We start from the raw sequence: 23,328 nt of genomic DNA, 5'->3' as shown, positions 1-23,328 counted from the left end.
TTGTTTTTAAGTGTAGTCCACAAGTCTAAATATGTAGCATTTTCATAATCATTCAGTTCAAAAGTTTCTAATTTCTATTGTATTATCTTTTTGTTACTTATCTAAAAGACACAAGAGATTAAAAAAGACATGGTCCCCACACTCAAGAATTATACAATTTGTAGCGAAAATAATGTACTATATTCTTAATTCTAAGATGCCACTTATTTTCAGACATGACATTGATCAAATAACTTTCCTTAGGGAGAAATACATAACTCTTCCACTTTAATTTTAACACACTTTATACCTCCAAACATGGTAAAATAATTAAGAAAACAAACCACAAATAGCTAAATGAAACGCAAGGAAGACAAAAGTAGTAAAGAAAGGAGCAAGTTATGTGCCACAAGAATGGCAAAAAGAATGATTATTATTATTTTTCTTTTTTTTGGCTGCGCCACGCGGCCTGTGGAATCTTAGTTCCCTGACTAGGGATCGAACCCACACCCCCTGCGCTGGGAGCACTGTGTCTTAACCACTGGACTGCCAGGGAAGTCCCAGGAGGAATAAGTATTAATGAACAAGCAGTGGGAAAGATTTGGGAAGGCTTCATGGAAAGGATCATATTAAACGATGAGAAGGAAAGTTAATCACAAAGTATAAAGCAAGGCTTTAAAAAGGAAAATGTAAAAGTATATATCCCAATTTTGCTTAAAATTTATAAAAGTGTATTCTAAACTAAAAGTATTAGCTAGGGCTAAAGGCATAAAAGGATATTTGTGGAACAGTATGTGGTCTAGTGTGTTAAAGCATAGGACCAGGACAGTACTGATTAGGTTAAAAGGTATCAATAGTTTGGAGCTATATTAATGAAAATGTTAAGAAGCAGAATGGTATGAACTAACCTGTATTTTTGAAAGGTAACTGAGGGGAGAATAAAAAGATGAAATAAACAGAAGAGATTGGAGGCAGACAGAGTTAGTGGGAGGATATAGGAGAAGCTGAACAAGAATAGCACAGATGAAAAGAAGTGAACATGAGAGAATAAACAACAACTGGCAAGTCACTGAATGTGGAGCACAAAAGAAAACCAAGAGTTAAAGATGACTCTGAGAATGAAGCCAAAAATTTCTAGCTCAAGGGGATAGCGGGGTTAATAGTGAAATAGGGTAAACAATAAGATAAGCAAATTTGGGAGAGGTGAGTTCATTTTTGGACATTTTCAGTTTAAGGAGTGGCAGGAACATATACACGGTAACATCTTGTACAAATGTAGAAATGTGTTAAGTGTTCAGAAAAGAATCCAAGATGCAGACGTAAACTCACTGGTTTACTGGTATAGGAAAGACAGGTGAAAAGATGAAAGTAGTTAAGACTCTTCCACAGAAAAAATATAAAGTATCTCTGTTTTTCCAATATTGAAACTAAGGTTCAAAGAGGAAAGTAACATGGCCAAGGTCACACAATTAATTGGCAGAGCAATATGGCAGATCTGACTCCAAAGCATCTAGTCACTAAAGCCAGAAAGTCTTTTACATTTAAGTGATATACAGAGGAAAGGGAGACTGACAAAAAGCAATGAGCAAGATGGGAGAGCCAGGAGAGTAAAATATCACACAAATGTAGTGGAGAGGAGCTGCAGAAAGTTGGACATACAACAAAGTTGTGTAATACAACAAAGAATTGAGAAAAGTAAGGATGGAGGAGAGGAAGTCATACTTTGGCACTGAGTTACATTAGAGCTACGTATGAAAAGGAATCGTGGAGGCGGGGCTTAAAAGAAGTGTGGGGTAGAATGTAAATTCTGAAAGGTAGTATAAGAGGGGAGCACAAGAGAGATAAAGCTTTTTAGGATGAAGAGGCAGACTAGCATCGTGGTTATGGAAAAGGAGGTGGCAGAGGGAGAAAGACTGAAAATACAAGACTAAAAAACAATGATGGCATATATAATCAAGCAGAAGGATTGAAAGTCTATAATCAATACAGTACAAGAAACAGGGATTTGATGGATGAGAAGTGAAGGACAGAAGGTGGAAAAGCTAAGGACTGCATGAGATTTGAAGAAATAAACAATTTTCTAAGCAAGCTTTTGTATTAGCTTTATATCTTTAAACCATATAAAGATATAACACATAAAACTTTATATCTATGTAACTATTTGAATAAGGGAGAATTATTTCATCATAGTCCTGGGCAGAATGAAGTATAGAAGGTATTAGAGAAAAGTTTTACAGTGAGGGAATCATATGAACAGTCAACAAGTCACTTAGGCACACAAATATTATTTCTAGTAAAGCCCTTTTTGTGAAAATGATTTTTACATTTTACAGTTGTAAAGGGACTAAATGTTGTGGCTTAGAAGGTTAGGTAAAATAATTTGGTTTTTTTCCCTAAATTTAATTGCTTTTAATTTTCTCATCACTCCGAAGACAGTCAATGGTTTTTAGACAAATATCGTGTAAAAAGTGGTTTTCTTTTAGGAGTACCAAGATAGAGTTCACTGATGAACAAAACAAAACAAAAAAAGCAATAAAGAGCTTTCTTATAGAATGGAAAGAAGTGAACATAAAAATAAATTTTGAGAAGACCAAAGCTGATAAAATTAATAGCAAAATACCTTCATGTTTTTAGTAAATAAGAACATGAGGTGAATATGAGGAAGAGGAGCAAAGGCATTTATAAGAAATGGGTAATAGGCCCAGCACCAAAAGTCTAAAACAATAAGCAATAAGTTAAAGGGAGAAGCAAATAAACACAGGTCAGAAATATTCTCTTAAATCAAAATCCTATTTAGAATCTAGTAAGACAGGACTGTTGTACTCCATGACTCTTCTCCCTTTTCGATTTATAGCTAAAACCCAAGAGGAGCCCAGAATGGTCTTAGCAGTGGCTTTCATAAACTCCCAGCTCAGTTCTTTTAGCCCTGTTCCATGTCTCTCCGCATGCCTACAACTTCTGCTTCACAGTCCATTTCACTAAGGGCTGCTTTTGCCAGGGTCTCTAATCTACAGCAGCTCTGGGAGAGCAGCTTCCATGAAGCAAGTATACAGCTGGGGTAAAAAAGGAAAATAATGAGAATGCCCCCATTCTATTATCATTTGTACTCCAGGGACAGCAATATTAACATCCTTTTTTTCATTCAGTAGGCTAAACAAGATGATAAACTCAGACCTTAGAATTTCAGAGAGAACAGAATGAATGTAATTGATACAGAACTCCTCAAAATAATATACAGAAATATTTAGCAGCATGTAAAAAAAACCCCTCAATCATGTAAGTCAGGATCGTTTCCAATGCATTAAACACATCTCCTAAATGATCTGAATAGAAAATCTATCTACAGTACAATTAATGAAAACTGGAACACGTATTTCATTAATCAGTATAGTTGACTCTTAAACAATGCAGGGCTTGGGGCACCAACCCTCTGTGCAACTGAAAATCTGCAAATAACTTTACAGTTAACCCTCCATATCCAATACTTTGCACCCGCAGGATTGAAACAACCACAGATTGTGTAGTACTATAGTACATATTTATTGAAAAAGATCCACATGTAAGTGGACCCACGCAGTTCAAACCCATGGTTGTTCAAGGGTTAGCTGTAATCTACAGCTGAAGGAGTAACTACTCATATACCGAAAGTGAAAAAATGGCATGCTTGAAAGTGAGTCTTTAGGAATGAACAGAAATGAAGGAATAGAATGGGAAGTGATGCATTATCTACGGACATTCAAATGTAGCCTTTAAAAACATAACAAGTGCTAATAGATAACTAATAAGAACCTGCTGTATAAAAATAAAATAAAATAAAATTCAAAAGAACCAAACATAACAAGTGCTGCTTCATTAGCTTAAGAAAAATACCTTCCTTCCATCTTCCACTGTTTAATATTAAAGTACTAATTTTGTATTTAGTTTCACAAATTTACTTCACAAAAAATGTACTTTGTTGGCCTTTTCTAAAAGTTGTACTGTGGCAACAGGCAGAAAACTTTAGTAAATGCTGATGCCATTAGGTTATAAAAACCAACAGGTTAAAATACTATATAAATGTGCTAAACAAGACTGAGCAATGTTCTAAGTGGAAAATGTTAGCTGTACACTTTTCAACATTAATTAATTAAATGACTAACTATCCTTGTAAGGCAGAAATGGCAAATAGGTTTTGTTTGACATACCACCTAATGGTTTTATTTCTTAAAGCACTGCATTAAGAATTCTGGGCTGAGGGCTTCCCTCGTGGCGCAGTGGTTGAGAATCTGCCTGCTAATGGAGGGGACACGGGTTTGAGCCCTGGTCTGGGAGGATCCCACATGCCGCGGAGCAACTAGGCCCGTGAGCCACAACTACTGAGCCTGCGTGTCTGGAGCCTGTGCTCCGCAACAAGAGAGGCTGCGATAGTGAGAGGCCCGCGCACTGCGATGAAGAGTGGCCCCCGCTCGCCACAACTAGAGAAAGCCCTCGCACAGAAACGAAGACCCAACACAGCCAAAAATAAATACATTTATAAATAAACTCCTACCCCCAACATCTTAAAAAAAAAAAAAAAGAATTCTGGGCTACACTCCACTGGAAAGACGCTTTGATTTACACCATAAACAGACTTAAGAAAAAAAGGTTTTTGAGAATTCTAACACATATTTGCCATCCCTGTCATTGTCTCGCAAGCAATACTGATTTCAACTATTGGCACCTGAGTTGTAAATAATGCATTGCAGGGTAGGCAAGATTTAAAGACATTTCTTGATTTTTCTCACTCCTCAGTGTGAGGATCTACATTTAACATTTTAAGTCTATTCAAATTTCCACAATTAACCAACTATATACCTGGCATGCCGGTAGCAAGACCCTGACCAAAAGCCAAAGTTGGATTTGCTGCTGCAAGTGATTCAGCTTGCTGCCCTTGCTGGCCCTGATTGGGAGTAAGAGGGCGCTGACCTGCTCCAGCACGAAGAACCTACAAAGGACAAACAATTTCCTTAAAAACGAAATTATAAAATAACAAATTTATCTCAGACAACTCTGTATATATCACAGATAGCCTTTGGATATTCTTTGAACATATTTACATTCAATGAAATGTCAGTTTACCATAAAAAAATACAAATAACGTAACACCAAAAACATAATCTATTAAGCAACATGGTAGAGGGTCTTCAGGAACAATTATTTCTAGTATTTGTGCTCTTTAACCTACCAAAGTAGTATTAAAATGAGAGACAGATATTTGGGCGGTGAGAAGGGAATGGCAAAATCTTACATGAAGACAAAAGTTTAAATTTTATTATTTTCTAAGACTGAAAACTCTAAATTAAGTATAATTATTCAATTAGTCTGGTACGAGATTGTGGTGCCGAGTGAAAACTTCAAATTGAACCAAGTTTTCAGAATTCAGAAGCTTTAATTAAAGTGAGTAAAAAGCTGCTTTTTACTGTAAAACCTTAGGGTTAAAAAAGGAACAAAAGATTTCATCAAAAAATGTGAAAACTCTTAAGGCTGGTCAAACTGCTTCGTAATACATAGTTGTTGTAGTGAATATATACACAAGCATGATACACATTAATTTCACAAAGGTAAATACTTAAACAATTCAGGACAAGGGAGATTCATCTTAAGTCCATCCGTGTAAGTAAGCATCACGCACAGGTATATGTGATGTTTAGGCAATGTGATATTTTTATCTGCCCAAAGAAGACACAGATTTAAAAAGAATTTATTAAATGGTGCTGTGGTATAATCTACAAGGACTGAGCTAAAGGACAGCTTTAACAGAATATCAATATATTTTAAAAGAAAATTCAACTGCCAAGTAACACTATACTTGTCATTAAGTTGCTTCTTTGGTATAAATATGATAAATTTGGGGTTTCCCTGGTGGCACAGTGGTTGAGAGTCCACCTGCCGATGCAGGGGACACGGGTTCGTGCCCCGGTCCGGGAAGATTCCACATGCCGCGGAGCGGCTAGGCCTGTGAACCATGGCCGCTGAGCCTGCGCGTCCAGAGCCTGTGCTCCGCAACGGGAGAGGCCACAACAGTGAGAGGACCGCGTACCGAAAAAAAAAAAAAAAAAGATAAATTTGACAAACAGAATTCTGGAATTTTTATCAGAATTTTTCTTTTACATTTATTTATAAAAATAGTTCCAGAAAAGTGGCTGAAATTTAAAAAAAAAACCTTAAAAATAAACATTTTCTGTTTTAAGAAATCTAACCTTTAGTGAAAATATTTCATCTTTCCTCGCTTAAAAACAAAGTACCCAGTAATCTCCTTTTTCTGGTCAGAAATATATTAAGTTAATATTTAAAATAGCAATTTAAATACCCAGAAGAAAATGAAATGACAATTACTTTGACAGAAACATTATGAGCACACTTTAAGAAGTGATGAAAAGAAAATTTAAAACTGCTAGAGATTTCAAGACAGTTTCAATAATAGAAATGTTGAAGTGGAATACAACCAGATCTTTAAGTTCATATATATGACTACTGGAGGAAAAAAACCACATAATCAATATTTGTATGCCAACTATATGATAAGTACTGTGCTACATATTGGGGAAAATAAAAAAACACAGATCTTGAATGCAGGGAGCTCATGAAATTTCCAAGACTCTTCAGGTAGTATTTAATGAAGGCGGGCCTATACCTGTTGCTGTCCAGGCTGAGCTTGTGATGCTGCTTGCTGATTTGCTGTGTTGTTTGCCGCAGCTGCAGCCTGCTGCTGAAATAAATTGGCTGGATACACCCCCCACGGAACACCATAATACTGAGGTGGAACCACTGCCGGACCTAAACCCCACATCCCACCCCCCCAAAAAAAATAAAAAAAGTCACTACATTTTATAGATAAATAAGGTTAGTTACCATTAGACCATAAAAAAGGGACAGTGCATAAGACTTAGAGCAGATGTCCTTACAATCCTCTACCCACATACAACTGTCTTCCCTTTTCTCTTTTTCCCAGTTTTACTAGAAAGTCTCACTGAGGTATGGATTATTAAAAAAGAAAGTATTCAGAGGTGACAGCAGTCGTCTTAATGAAAAGATGTGAACTAAACTCAAGAAGACCAATGAACTGACAGGACACTGAACCATCTCTTCAACACCTATTATTGAATGCTAGTTTATGCATTTGATACTGGCAAATGGGAACATTAAACACCATAGAACTATAAGATTTCCTATACTCAACTCAGCATTTTCTTTAAAAAGGAATTTTTAAAATTGAAAACAAAACATTTTTGGCTTTTAATTTGTAATCTATAACATAAAACTAAGGAAAATGTTGGTACTAAGCTTGCTACAACTGTATTTTAATTGTAAACTGTGAATTTTAAAATATTCTTCATATCTGAAACAGAATTAGTTACAATTCTCACAAAACAATTGAAAATCACGTAAAAACAAATGAAACATCAGTGTCTTTATGGTTAGGAAGATGGAACTAGTAAGTTAAGAAAGAACTATGAAATATAATCATGGACATAGACATAAAAAAGCAAACCAGGAAAAACAGAATGAATTCTTGCTCTACTCTACTTTATTCAACATAAAATTTCATTTCTGGACAGTAAATAGTATCACACAATAAGCCCTGCCATTAAACTAATGATTACGATGTCATGTTTCCTGACTGATACATGTCCCTAAATTCCACTGATATGATTTTAGTATATCTAATGTGTATACTTTAGAAAGTCAAACTCTTGGTTTCACTTTGTTTTGGAAGAAAATAAAGCCCAGTGTAACTGACTCAATCACTAAAATGAAAAGCTTTGAACAGTTTAAAGGTAAAATATATTTCTAAAGATAGTTTAAGCACAATCTACAATGAAGACTCTTAAAATATAGAAAAGGATTTATGAAGAAAGGATACACTGTCAAAACAAAACAAAAGAATCAGACATCCATCTAGAACCTCTCTGTCCAAAAGTAGCCGGAAGTCATCTGTGGCTAAACAATTAAAAGCTGGAGAGCCTGAATTAACATGTGCTGTAAGTATGTAATACACACAGGATTTTGAAGACTTAGCATTAAAAATAAATAAAATATCTATTAATAATTTAAAAAATATTGATTACATGATATACTGAGCTAAATCAAACATACTGAAATTAATTTCATCTGTGGTTTACTTTTCTAATGTGGTTACTAGAAAAATCTAAGTTACATTATCTGGCTCACGTTCTATTTCTACTGAACAGTGCTGATCTTAGAAAGCCTAAGTAAGTTCAGAACGCCAGGAATCCTTATCTCAAAACTAATGACCTCTTAAAGTTGCTTCCTTCAGTTCCATAGATTAATGATTTTATGTATGTATGATATACTAGCACTTTACATACTAACATCCAGTTAAATAGTACCAGGAAAGCTCACATCTTTATGGAATCACATGCAGATCTATACCAAATCTACTGAATGTGACAGGTTAGTTTCAGTCTGCTAAGATATCAAACAAGAATTTGAAATTAACATTTTTTTCAGGTCTTAAAGTCCTGAGTATAAAAAAAACGCCTATGAAAAGACTAACTGTTCTGCAGTCACAATAATAAATAACTACCAGAAGTGGATTTAAAATTAATTGATCAGTGATAATTCAGTGAACTTATCAGTGACAGCTTAAAGTTATGAAAAGTTAGCCAATCAACAGACTCAACCCAAGGAACACACTTCTATGGTTGACATCTCCCTCTTCCTGCCTTGGTAACCAACATAAATCATGCTTAAGACAAATTCATTCCTGTCTCTGTAACTAACTCAACATAAAACAACCTTCCCCCCAAATCCTATAGAAGATCAGCAAATCACTCTGCTCAGTAAGACTGTGCCTAACCGGTACACAACTCTCCCTTACTTAAATAAGACATAAATACAGTTTGGTTTAAAAAATTTTTTTTCCCAGCTTTACTGCCATACAACTGACATGTGACATTGTGTACTTTTGGTTTTTACTTCAGATTTTGAGTGGTGGTTATCAGGCTTTGACACTTAATAAGTTCTTTCCACCTCAATCCCACCTTTTTGTCCCTCAGCTTGCCTGCACATTTTAACATTGCTAATTTAACTTTACTTTTTAGATACTCATTCTCTTAAGATCACTGAACCTCTTTACCTTGTACTATCCCTGACCTGGGTATTTATAGCAGCTACCCCCAGTTTATTTTCTGAGAAGTAACTTTATTTGCACTGTCTCTGTGGGTAATGGGATCAGTCACAAGAATAAAGATTTGTGGCTGCTAATGTAAGATTTCTGAGACTATAAAACTAAAATGTAAAACAACTATGTACAGGAGGAAACAAGTTATCCGACTTAGGTTTTCTCCTGTAGCATTACAGTCGAAAAATAAACTAACTCTCTGGAAACTTCAGTTCATTCTGGATAAATGTTTCAGTTTTCTCCTAGAAACTTCAAATTGCCCAAATAGACAAAAATAAAGCTTATCCCCAAATTAAAACTAAATCCATAACAAGCAACAAGTATGAACAGTAAGTTACCTGCTAATGTTGCTGCTGCAGCCAATCCTGCTGCAGTATACGGGTCAGTCCCTGGAGGAGCAGCACTAATAATATATGGATTTGGCACAAATGCAGCTGGAGCAAGGCCTGCTGAGAATACACCAGCTGTATTTTAAAGGGGGAGAAATAATAAATAAAAAAATATGTATGATTTTCTTCATCAGGTTAAAAAAAAAAACATTTCTTCTGAAATTAGGGTTGGTGGGGGAGGAGAGGGTGTATAATGATTCTAATTCTTATTAACTAAGTGACCTTGGGCATGTAATACAACCTGACTCTGGGGTTCTTTGTTTATGAAACTGGTTTATCACCAGTGATTTTTGTTATAATTAAATATACATGACTGTATAGTACTAGCATATACACACAATAAATGTTTAGAGCTAGAATTGCTATTGTTCAATAGTGGTTTTTCATTCAATCCTTATTAAGCCATACTGTGAGCTAGGGATTCAACACTGAGAGAGACAGATATGATCTACACCCACAAATCACTCCATCTAGTGAGAAAAACAAACAAGTAAGTTGGCAATTAGAATATAGTGTAAGTGCTATATGAGCACAGAAAGTAGGGGTATCCAAGAAGCTTTTGGTAGGATGGAGTGGGGCTGTAGTGTATAAGATAAAACTGGAGTTATAATCAGAATGAAGACTCATGAAGAGTTTCCTGGGTCATGCTAAGTAGTTTGGACTTTATCCTGAAAATAAAACAATGAACAGTTTTAAGCAGGAGTGTAAACCCACTTCTGAGTCTAATATATGCCAATATAGATTTGGTTAAGGCTAAGAAAGATTTTAAAATATTCATTTGCGGTACTTATTAAAGAAAGAAGAAAACTGCTGGTATTGAGCAGGAATCAGTATGTAGACCTTTTATCATAAGGTACTAAAAAATTACTTTGAAAATGTACTGCGAGAGTTTCCTCTTCTGGAAACTAACTGTGACAAGTACAAGGTAGGGAAATAATTAAAGAGAATGTTTAAAGTTAAAGGAGCTCAAAAAGGTTCAAGTTAAAAGATGATGGTGGGGAGATATGGGCATAAAGCAGGTGGGCATAAAACAATTTTTTAAAAAGTATTCAAAAGGTACATTCATCTTAAAATCTAGGTCTTAAAATCAAGATTCAGAAACCTAATTTTAACTATATTATAGTGGCTTTCACATTTTGTGACTGTAACCCACAATGTAAAATACATTTCCCTAGTGTCCATATACACACACATGCCACAAACAAAAATCTCAAAAAGATATTTATCCTTATGAGGTTCCAATGCACTCTATTTAATTTTTCTCTTCACTGATTTCTAAATTACTTAATTTTAAGAAATATTGGCCACAAGCTACAATACTGATTTCAAGCCCAGGCATAGCATGGCCATTTGAAAAATCTGCTTTTAGTAAAAAAAAAATAAGAATTAAACAGAGGGTTCAACAAAATCCTTGCACTATTTAAAAAATCATTTGCTCCAAGTTGCATTCTTAGCTATGTCCTAGGTCGAAGGTTTCAAGATTTACTTCTGGTTCCTCTACTGTGATTATCTTTATGACAAGAATAAAGATGTATTGATATCCATGTTCTACTCCTATAACTACAAATTGAAAAGTCAGGGCCTAAGTTTATATTCTATATTTTTATGATTAAAAAAGATTGCTTTTAAAAAATGAGATACTATTTAAGTATATAACGTGGAAAGCCAAAGTCCTCATGTAACCTTTACTGGCAGGTGGTTTATAGCCTTCTAAAACTTTTTTTTTCAATTTTAGACATGATTTTAACATAGCTCTCTCCATATTTATATTACAAAGCAGATAAAAAGCAGGAAGGTTTCAAATATTTGAAAAACAAGGAATTAGTGTGACCTAACGGATATATATTGAACCTTCTGCCAAAAAAAATGAAGAAAACTTAGTTTAAGCTCACATGATTCACTTAGAAATATTTGCAACAGATTAGACATCAAACCGTATGCTTGTTTGTGTACATATAAATATGTATATGTTTGCATGTATATATACATGTTTTTGAATCTGTGTTTACATATGCACATACGTATAAATGTATACCCTTCTAAATTTTTATATTTATAAACACACACTCATACATTTTATATTACAGGGTGTAACGGTACTTTAATATGCTTTTTTCACTTGCCAATTAACCACAGATCCCTTTCTATGTCAACAGATACCTATCTAATTCATTTTGGGGGGGTGGGGGGTGGGGGTGAGGCGGGGGTGCTGCGTGGCTTGTCGATCTTAGTTCCCCAACCAGGGATGGAACCCTAGCCCTTGGCAGTGAAAGCACGAGTCCTAACCACTAGACCGCCAGGGAATGCCCTAGTTCATTTTTTTTAACAGCTTCATAGTTTTGTATCCCACTACATAGAAGAAACATGATTTAACCAGTCTACTACAGATATATATTTAGATGAGTCACAATTTTTGCTATAAATAGTGCTATTATTCTTTAAGTATAATACAGCATCATCATATCCTCATGAAAATTCACGTAAATGGACAAATATATATAATTTCTTGATCCACATTTCCAGATTACCCTCCAGGAAAGTGGTACCAATTTACATTACTACCATAAGTATATGAGAATACCACTTACACTCCCGCTGAAATAGGATATTATCAAACTTTTTAAAAGTTGTCAACATCAGAAGTAAAATAAAGCATTCAAATTTTTTGGTTTTAATCTATAGTTCTTCGGCTATCAAAGAGAAAAAACATATCAAATCTTTTATACCTTTATTTTTTCTCATTAAAATTTTTAATTCATCAGGAATGTGACCCGATTATCTCCAACTTATTCTCCAAAGATATTCTTTTATAATTAGTTTGCAATGTCAAGGTTAAAATTACCCCACCACTGCACCCCAAACATACACACACCCATTTCAGAGTGTTCTTGTTTACTGATTGGCTTGTATATTTCTAGGCCAGTGCCACACCGTTTTAATCACTGTGGATAATAATTGTTTTGAAATATGGTTGAGTACGTCCACCTCTCATTTTAGTGTTCTATTAATTTTCCGGTTTCACTTTTCTGAGATAAACATCAAAAGCAAACTTTCAAGTTCAAAACAAAAAAAAAATCCTGTTGGGATTCCAATCAATATATTAAATTCACAACTTAATTTAAGGAGAATTGACCTCTTTACAGTAATGAGTTTCCCCCAAAGGGCATGTGTCCCCATTTATTTAAGCCTTCAGAAAAAGTTTAGAGTTTTCTTTACATACACCTTGAACTGATTTAGTTACTCCCTACTCCACCCCACATCCTGATTACTACGTGCTATATTTCAGTGTTCATAAGTTTTATCTTCTGGTTCATTTCCTCCTAGGTGATAGCTAGTTAATTATGAAACCCACCTATGTCTTTTTTTTTTTTTTTTAACAAGGTTCTGAAATGGTCTGTTTTCACATCATTTTGTTGTTTCAAGACCTCTGATCTTTGATGACTTAAGTCCTTGATCTCTTAATATTCTAAATAAACATTTTAAAGTTCTTTTCAGAACTTTAAAGTTCTCTTATTTCTACATCTTGGGTGTAAATTCTACTGTATGTTATATGACTGCCTTCTGACTGCTCTTTCTTGTTTGCACTGTAATTTCTGTTTTAGATACTATCTTATATGAGATTCTCTTACACTTACTCATCCCAACTGCTAACTACACACCATAAGGTGAAGTCTCCAAACCAAGTCTTTATTAGTGACTTGGGGGTCTAACCCTCCAACCCCAATCCTGGCACTGTGCAGGCCTTCTGCTTATTTATCCCTCTTGCAGCCCGCTACAGGCCTCATAGATTTATTTCCAGTTTACTCCTATGGATCACCTCTCCATTTCCTATCCTACAGAAATTCCCCAGCCATCAAAACAACCCCACGTTTTCTTTTCTCTCTCTCTCTCTCTCTCCCCCTTTTGAGTGTGGCTCTATATTTTAAAACATAAAATGTATTGTATCTATACCTCTTTCTGGCCCAGTCCATGGGCCAAGTTCTAGCCTGCTACCTATTTTTGTATGAATTAGCTAAGAATAAACATTCTAAAATGGTTGAAAATAATAATTTGTAACAAATGAAAATTATACAAAATTCATATAACAGTGCCCATAGTAAAGTTTTATAGAACACAGTTGTACTCATTTATGTATTGTCTACGACTACTTTGTGCTATAACAGCAGGGTTGAGTAGCTGTGACTGAAACCATATGGCTTGCAAAATTTAAATATTTACTATCTGGGACTTTATAGAAAAAGTTTGTCAACCCCATTCTAGAATATGCACTGTCTGTTATGGTAGTTATTACCATATATAGCTACTGAGCATTTAAAATGTGACTAGTCTAAACTGAGATCTGCTCAAAGTGGGAAAATGCATACCTGATTTCAAAGACTTTATATGAAGAAGAGAATTTAACATTTCTTATTAGTATATATTGATTATACTTGAAATATTTTGGATATAATGGATTAAATAAAATATTATTCAAACTAATTTCACTTACTTCTTTTTACTTTTTAAAATATAGCTACTAAATAATTTTAAATTCTGTGTGGCACATATTATATTTCTCTTGGGACAGTGCTGTTCTAAATGAACTATCAGCCATCTAAGAGATGACTGAGCAAACCTGGATAAAAGGACTATGATCAACTCTCTCTCTCTATCTCTCTATTTAACTATGGAACAAAGATGAAAAGATGGGATCAATTTTGCTAAGTTATGCTTTCTTAGAAATTTCCATTTTATTCACGTTTTCAAATTTATTTGCATAGTTTCCCAGATGGCTTCACAAAGTTGTTCTAAGTTGTGCCAAATCTTTAAAGATCACGTAAGAAAGAATGTAAATACTCCAAGGCATTAAAAAAAGGAACATTTCTAAATTATTTTTATGAAGTATATTGATATCAAAACCTAACAAAAAATGCAAAAATGCACACATACAAACTTAAAGACTAACTTCATTATATGTTGAGTTAAAAAAAATCCTAAATAAAACATCAGCAAATTAAAAGAGCTCATTAAAATAATTATATACAATTCTTCCAAATCCTAAGAACACAGGAATGCTTCAATTATTAGAAAATATCATTCATAAAATTAATTAATACTAATTAAGAGCTTTCATAGATACCAATTTAAAGATATAATGAAAGACAGGAAGGCATTTACAATGATAGCAAAAGATAAAATACCAAAGAACAAACTTATTGAGAAATATGCAAACTTACATGAGAAAAACTTTAAAGCAATCATAAACAACACAGAAGCAGACTTGAACAAAATTAAAGATACACTATGTCCTGGATAAGAATACTTAATGTCATAAAGATGTTGATCTTCCTAAGTTTAAGATTTTAACCTTATCTGGAAGTAAATAAAAGGATTCTAAAGTTCATATGAAAAAGCAAATAAGAACCAAAAATTTAAAACTCCCAAAAGGAAGAGCAATAATGGGTATCTTAGCCTGCCACATATAAATCATACCACAAAGCGTCAAGAAATAAAAAGTGTTGTACTGGCCCACGAGTAGACAGGAGTCAGTACGTTTCTAACAATGAGTAAGAAGTACTGAAGGACAGGGATACAGAAGGCTGAAGAAAACTGGAAAAAACAGGTCCAGAGTGCATGCTGCTATTAGAAGTCATCTAGAAATGTGTGGTCATCTTTGATTAAAACCAAAAATAAAATTTTGGACCTGGAAAGACTTCTTGGATTGACGTAGAACAATACACAATTAAGGGAACAGAACCAACTTAGTATATCCCACCCACTGCCCCCAAACATACTGATGTTGAGAGTGTTCACAACTTTTCCAACCAGAAAATAAATCAAGGTCAGCCAAAATCAGGTGTAAAAACGGTTCCACGAACATGATAAAATAACGTAAATCTATACACACACATTTACCAATGTCATATACCTGGTTTTGGTATTGTACTATAATTATGTTAAGATGTAGTCATTTAGGGAAAACTGGGTGGGGAACCTCTCTGTACTCTCCTTGCAACCTCATGTGAATCAGTAATTATTTTAAAATAACAACAACAAAAAAAACCCCAAGACACAAAAACACATACTAATGCCTGAACTCTACCAGTAACACATATGTAATTGTAATAATTCACATCATAGTAAAGACTATAAAGGTCAAAGACTAAATAGCTTAATGAATTAAGGAAGAAAATATTCAAAGAAATTTTCTTGGGATTCCTATTTCCAACCCATTTTAAAAATAAACATTCTGACTTGATATGAACACCCATAACTACACTTGAATTTCCAAGTGTTTGATGCTCTCGACTTCACACTGAGAAAAAAACTTATGTGCTCCAACTTCCCAGGCGGTCCAGTGGTTAGGACTCTGCCTTCCAGTGCCGGGGGTGTGGGTTCAATCCCTGGTTGGGGAGCTAAGATCCCACATGCTTCATGGCCAAAAAAACCCCCAAAACATAAAACAGAAGCAATATTGTAACTAATTCAAGAAATACTTTAAAAATGGTCCACATAAAAAAAAAAATCTTTAAAAACAAACTTATGTGCTGACAGTTTTTATCAAGTTATAGATTTTTATTTCACCAAGGACACAAATAAAAGCCAAACTGTTCTTCCCTAATCTTTACTCTTGCCATGTAATCTACTACTGTTTTATCTCAATGAGATGTTTCAAAAGTAATGAAATAACACCATTCAATAAATACGAAAGGAACATTCTAAACACTTTAACACAAGATTTTCTAACAGTGTAATCAAAATGGTAACTTATAAAGACTCACCTATATGTGGCTGCTGAGCTGTGGCTAATGCATATTGCTGCTGTTGAGCTGCAGTTAACTGCTGAACTGTCAGTGCATTAGTCCTCTGAAAGAGCTATTAAGAAAAAAATATTTAATACAAAGATTAGTCTCAGAGCATTTCATTTTTGTTTAGAAAGCTAAGAATAGAATATTATAAAAACATATTTGAATCACTTTTTCAACTACAAGGACATTTTATTCAATAAAACACTAAACGTTCAAGAATACCCCTATTATTTATGTCAATGTCTCATAGCACTTCAGGCTATACTAGTACATAGTCAAGAGGAACTTCTTTAAAGGAGTGGCATGCTTTACCTGCTGCTGGGAGTTGTAGTCGAAAAGGCCTACGGTAGCTCCTGAAGAGTCCATTGGTACCTGATTACCAGGATAGTCAAACTGTAAGGAATCCAGACCAACTTGTTCCATGGCATCTAGATTCTGAGTTTCAGGATTTGAAAATTCTTCAACAAGTGGTTTATTAGCTGTAGGATTAGGAAGAGGCCCCAATCCTTCTGGGGGATTAGTATTGGGGCCCAGGCGCTCAATTACTTCAGTTGGAGAGGCTTGACGACTTCCAGGAGTACGACTATGTAAACAAAACAGAAATGAGTAAAAGTAACAAGTATGTCAAAAGGTGAAATGGGAAAGTAGGAAAATCATGAAAAAACAAATGGTTGTAAAACACAGAGGGCAAATTAGGCACCCTAGGTCACTAACCATTCCACTTTATCAATTTTTTTCTAGCTTCTAGCTTCTAGCTTATCAATTAATCTAGCTTCCTCTTAAGAGCTGACATGGTTTCATTATTTAAATATCATTAGTGACCACTGTCCCCGATTTGAATAGCATAAAGATATAACTCAATTTTACAGATAAGGAAATTTGCTAATACCAAAATTTAAGCTTAGACTACCCAAAACTTTTGTCTCAAATCAGACAAAGTGAATCGTAGGTATGAACAGCAGACTATCAAGTGACAAATATGGGAAGGCTCAAAACCAAAACCCACCTACCATACTCCCATCCTGTCCACCAGCACATAATTTCTCTAACATCTTGCTTAATATTTCAGAAAAAAAAACTGGCCATAAAGAATCATATGGCCTCCATGACTTAAGGGTGTAAAATATACAATACGACAGAAAAGGGCAGTGAACCAAGACAGAAAGCTGACTCCTGATTCTATCTTTAAGTATTATTTTGAGCAAATCATTTCATCTTCCAGGCCTCAGTTTCCTTGCTGAGACTGAAGAGGTGACCTTGTGGTTCCAAATAACAAGAACAAAAAGACTATTTGTGAAAACCTTCTATGAGCGCTGCAAAAACCATCTTTATCATACCAAATTGTTTCAGCTTAAATCATGAGAATAGAAATGTATAACATATTAATCAAAAATTAAGTATGCACATCAATGAAAAATATAATCCTACACACACAAAAAGCAACTTTCCCCACTGACTAGCCTTCTTAATTTTCTGAAGAAATTTATTAACATTGGACTAAATTTTAAGCACTGACTCTTCTGTTTTTATCAACATCCTTCACAGTCTAAACTTTATTTTCACTTTATTTCTTGACATAATTCTCATTTACAGTCTCTTTCCTTCTACAGAAATATTTTATATAAGATCCTTTCCCTCACAAGAAACAAGTCTGTTCTGGAACCATCAGTTCATAGTATATTCAAATATACGTACATTAAATAAATGGCAATAACTATTTTACCTGGCTTTCAACGTCAGTTGTTACACCTGTGTAACTGACCCCAACCTTCAGGTGCTTCACACTGGGATAAATTTGCTAACTTGTACAGAACGTTTCACAAAGCAATTGCTTAATTACAAGAATTGTTTTCTGGATATTTAGGCAGACTTACATTTTATTTCAAAATTAACCATTGTCCTTGCAACATCAGAAGAAATTTCAAACTCCTTTCCCCTTTATCCGCACCTAATCTTTCATATGAATAATCCCAAGGCTTGTTTTTCATTCAGAATATAGGGGAAGAAAAAAATAAAACTGAAAGGGTCCTCTTTAAAATCAGCCAATTAAAAAAAAGAAAGAAAGCCTGCTATAGTTCATTCCTTTCAGTTCTACTCCAATAATATATATGTTGATGATGTATCAGTTAATGTACATAATAATGTGTTGCCATAATGACCATATGACCACAGCTATTAGTTTGAAATGGTTTTATATTGTTGAAGACAATATTGTATCTGAAACATTTTATAAGCAATTTTAAACACATACCCCAAACTTAAACAGAATAAAATTAGAATGCTATTGAATGTAAAGTTCATATTAATATGAAGAAGTATAGCCTCTCATACAAAACAACTCTAACAGCAAAAAGTAGAGGATACAATAGAAAAAAGTCATTATGCTATGAGTGGTGCTATTTTCTTGCTATAGTTAATGGTGTATTAACACTTCAATTATAAATGTATACTCTGCAGGTTTATAGTCAACTCAGTTTTAAATGCGTATCCTTGACTAAAACATAGATTAAGTAATAGCAGAAGCGAAAAATCAGAATTAGGTCCTAAAACAAACTGAATAGCATTAATTTCTTGTCAAAAGAGGTTTACTGGTTTTGGATGCTTTGTTGCATTTAGAACAGATAGAAACGGCACTGTTTTTAAGAAGCATTGTTAGTCTGCTTTTGATAATTAAAGGCAATAAATGTAAACATGTACCTACAACTAACTGATATTCCATGGTTCACAAGATCGCAAAGAAACAGCTTATTTTCAGGTATAGGCCCCAAAGCATCTGACTACTGAAGTATAAAGTATAGGAAATCAGTATGAAGAAACAACTCCCTGTATGAAGAAACAACACCCTAATATTTAGATAAATGTGCACTGTCTAATCCAAGTCCAAAGCTTAGAAGAAAAGAAACAATTATTTGTCATAAAGAGACAATAAAAAATCTGGAACTGAACTTAAATTCTGAACTTAAAACTAATTTTGGAAGTCTCTAATATGTTCCCCCCCTTCCTAATTTCAGCAAGATTAAGTATTAGCACAAACTCAGAGTAAAAGGGGGGATAGGAGATACAACACAGGGATAGAAGGAAGAGGAAACTCTACAGAAAGGTGCTCAAGAGCAAACCCAAGAAGAGTTTGCCAAGAAAAATCACAGATTAAACCTAAAATTCACTAAATTTTAGCAGGGAGAAAACAGTTAAAATTTAGACTACCATATTAGCAGAAAGGTAACGGCAGCTTCTAACATTATTCCTTCAATGGAATGCATCTGTTTTAGAGACTTTTAAAGAATTGTTTTCTTAAAAAATGGCACATAATCATTAACTAATATTCCTTACAAAAAATTTTAAATCTTCCTCCAGATTAATACAAGGTACAAAGGGAAATAAAAAAAACCAAAATTGGAAAAATGTCTACATCAGTCACATCACCTAGTAGCAATAATCCCTAAAGAGATATGCTTTTCTTCTCGAGAAAGTTAAAATCTTACTTAAAATCTTTGCAATCGGCATCCATTCCATTTGGCAAACCTCTGCCATTTATTTTAGAATCATCATCATCTCCTTGTTTAAGATCTCTGTTTTGGTCCTCCTCAAATGGAGAAGCCTTGCCTTTTTGATCTCCTTTCTCAGGTCCATCTGTTTCAGCATCTCTAGTGCCCTGAGGAAAAAGAATCTGTTTGATTCTGAATATTTAATAGAACACAAAAAAAGGCACCATGAGGTGACCTAAAACTATACTATAGTGCATGTAAACAATAAAAACATTGAATCTTATTTTAATTTCATAGTCAACTAATTTACAAAAGGCCAAAAAAATTGAGTACAAACCAGTGATTTATAACAGAAGGGCTAAGGCAACCTTAACTATAGCGGTGCTGGAAAAGCAGTAACACCACAAATGAGATAAAAATTCTACTTAATGCATAGATGATTTTGTTTTTTAATTTTCATATCAAGTACTACCATGAATATGCAATTTTAATCTTACAAATTTTGTTTTTTAATTAATATGGGTTTTTTTGGTAACATGGTTAAGATTAGAAATATTCCCAGTGGTTCTACCACTTCATGTATTTCAAGTGGCCAAGACAAGAAAACAAGAGCACCAATAGCTATGAAGTTTCCTTTAGTTCTAGGAAGGGCCAGAAAAAGAAACTGGCTTAAAGACAACCAAATAACCATCAAGCAATTTAAAAACCTTTCTTTACTCAAAATACTTACAAAAGTTCCCTTCCTAAATCGAGAATCCAATTTATCAGCAGGAGAAGAACTTAATACATATTCTACCATGCTCACACCAAGGCCTCCACTTTCTGATCGCGGAGACAATATTGCATTTACTTCACTGTTTCCATGAAAACCCTGTCCAGATCTTCTCTGTACCATAATAGGCTGGGACATTGAATGGTCTGTTTGGAAGAAAGAACACAATTACAAATTTGTACTTTTAAGCTAACAAAATGTATTTACATGAATTTATATACTAAAGTAAGAAAAATCAGCATATTGTTTTATTTTGAATATTACTGTAATCTTTATAAAAAGATCTTCAGTCTGTTGAGACTCACTGGCCTGGGCACATTTCTTGAGAATACAGATTAAGAAAGCCATTTGCTAAAAAGCAGGTAAAAGCCTATGTGAAGAACAGTCAAACCCAAAGGTCAATGGAGACAGAAACTAATTTGACATCTCTACTGCCTGTAAGCATCTTATTAAAAAGTTCTAAACAATTCAAAACAAAAAACTTTAGAGATAAAACCTGAAATAAAAGTAACTTCTAAACTGGCAGAGGCCCTCCTCAAGCTCAGTTACGTACTGGACAGATTCAGAACACACGGCTGTACTGCTATAAGCACAAATGACTAAGTTTAGAAAAACCAGTAATATCACAAAATTTTCTATTCTTTTTTTTTTTTTTCGGTACGCGGGCTTCTCACTGCTGTGGCCTCTCCCGTTGCGGAGCACAGGCTCCAGACGCGCAGGCCCAATGGCCATGGCTCCCGGGCCCAGAATTTTCTATTCTTGGTGTATCACTTAAGATTTTTTAAAAAACACCTTCTAGTCTAAAAGTTTTCCATTTATTTTTTAAAAAAAATTCATCCATATGGTACGAATACATTTTCTACATATTTTTGTGACAAAAAGAAAAAGCAATACTTAAGATCTGAAAGCAAAGAAGATACAAACATAATAAAACATTTGAGGAAGAGTCACATAGATTTGCAGAAAAAATTTTTAAAAAGGAACCAATAAGCCACTATTTATATCTGGCTCATATGTGAACACGTACCATACTAAATATTAGGCATCATCCTTAAAGGGCTGAACTATCATAGAGGTATACTCACTCATCATTTTATTAACTGCAGTAATTTTAAAATGACTGGTACTTTTGTTAAACCATATTAAAACACTTCCATGTCAGTACCTTTATCCATGAGCGATTAGTCATTATATTTTTCATTCAGTCATGCACAGTTTAAATGTTGATTTACTGTCTCTCCTATGCTGGGCACTGTGCTATGTATGGGGAATCCAAGAACAAACAGTCCCTGACTTCAAAAGAGATTATGGGTGTAACAAGAGGCAATCATAAGAGAGTAAAAGCACTTCAATAAAAATAATCCAGGATACTATAGGGAACAGAAAGAAAGGGCATCTATCAATTCTTCCCAGTCTTAGAGTGAATCCCAAAGGAAGTGGTATGAAGAGTAGAGAACAAAAAACAGGTGAAAATGGGGGGTGGAAAGAGCATCTCGGTTTGAACATCCTGGTTTCTCTAAGGCCTAAAAGTGCAGGAGAACACAACGTAATTAACAATTACAAGTAACTCAGTTCAGCTGAGAAGGAAATATGTGTATGATAAAATCTCCTGTAGTCATGGAAAGAATTGTAGAATGAAAATTCTTTTAGGACAAGGAATGTGTTATTCGTATTTGTACATGCTTGGCATTCAATAAGTGTTTGTTCAGTAAACAAAATAATCCATTCATTTCTATTTTTCTCATTTCTCCTGGTAAAGACTAATACTTATCTTCAAAATTTTATCTGTACAAGTAAAAAAGTTAAGTTGGAAGAGGGAGTGGTACAAGGAATTAACTAAAATTATAAACTTGATGCTAAAAAGATACATCAGGAATATATAAACAGTTGCTTAAATGTTTTATTGCTGGTACTAGTTGTCCTCCAAATATAACATACCAAAGATATTTCCCTATCATCCATCTTGAAAATATCTCATTACCATGTTGTGGTCAAGATGTTTTGCTTTGGAATGCTTTAAAAATTTTTGGTTCTGGTAAATAGAGCAATTAACCATTCAACTTTCAAAATAAACCAAACACGCCTATCAACCAAGTTTTCAAGCACATTATTTTAGCAAAGAAAGTGCCTTTTGTGGGAAAATGTAGCCTAGCCCTTATGAGTGCAATCTATATAGGTTAATACAAATCCAGAAAAAAAAATTCCTTGAGGATGGGGATCATACATCTCATTTATCTTTGTATACTCCAAACCTGGCATATTATATTACATATTGTTTGAAACCAAAGAAAATTCCCAGTATTTTAGTCTAATTTAGTAGTTAGCAAAGTTTTCAATCTTTTTCAGTTTTGACTATAAAACAGTATTAATCACTAAAATTTTCCAGCTTTTCCTAACTTAAAAAAAATTATTTTACCCTTAAAAACAAAATTTAAGACTATATAGGACTTAAAAATCTTTTTAATAATTTGGAGAATAAAAAAGTACCTGGTAATTTACACCCAAAATATAAGGTTAAGTTGATAATTATCATCCAGAAATTTGTTTTTATACTACTTTGATCATTTTCTATAGCTTTAGTAAGCTGCATTAAACTTAGTTACAAAGAGAAAACTTATTTGTAAAATACATGTTCAAAGTTCCATGTGTATATCTCAAATTTTACTAGTCAGAAACATTTAAAAATATAATCAGTACTATTTTAAGAATATAACTATGCTCTTTAATTTACCAATAAATACTGTCACCCCTT

The 23,328-nt window shown here is 34.0% G+C and overlaps 1 protein-coding gene across 13 annotated transcripts in view; it reads right to left on the bottom strand.

Annotated features, from left to right (window-relative positions):
* PUM2 (pumilio RNA binding family member 2) overlaps positions 1–23,328 on the bottom strand; it is a 92,108-nt gene that overhangs the window by 39,178 nt on the left and 29,602 nt on the right. For 12 of the 13 annotated variants that reach the window (XM_027113759.1, XM_027113761.1, XM_027113753.1 and 9 more), the window contains 7 exons: positions 20,535–20,722; positions 19,802–19,971; positions 16,632–16,902; positions 16,293–16,386; positions 9,481–9,606; positions 6,632–6,774; positions 4,813–4,942 (listed from right to left, as the gene is read on the bottom strand). In XM_027113759.1, the coding sequence (XP_026969560.1) occupies positions 4,813–4,942; positions 6,632–6,774; positions 9,481–9,606; positions 16,293–16,386; positions 16,632–16,902; positions 19,802–19,971; positions 20,535–20,722 (1,122 nt within the window). Of the gene's footprint in view, positions 1–4,812; positions 4,943–6,631; positions 6,775–9,480; positions 9,607–16,292; positions 16,387–16,631; positions 16,903–18,193; positions 18,296–19,801; positions 19,972–20,534; positions 20,723–23,328 lie in introns of those variants that run through there. The other variant, XM_027113762.1, reaches the window with a different exon arrangement.

Source organism: Aethalodelphis obliquidens, unplaced genomic scaffold (genome assembly GCF_003676395.1).
Source record: "Aethalodelphis obliquidens isolate GAN/ISIS:26980383/991018 unplaced genomic scaffold, ASM367639v1 scaffold12, whole genome shotgun sequence".
Classification (NCBI taxonomy): Eukaryota; Metazoa; Chordata; class Mammalia; order Artiodactyla; family Delphinidae; genus Aethalodelphis; species Aethalodelphis obliquidens.
This window is presented reverse-complemented; position numbering and strand designations above follow the sequence as displayed.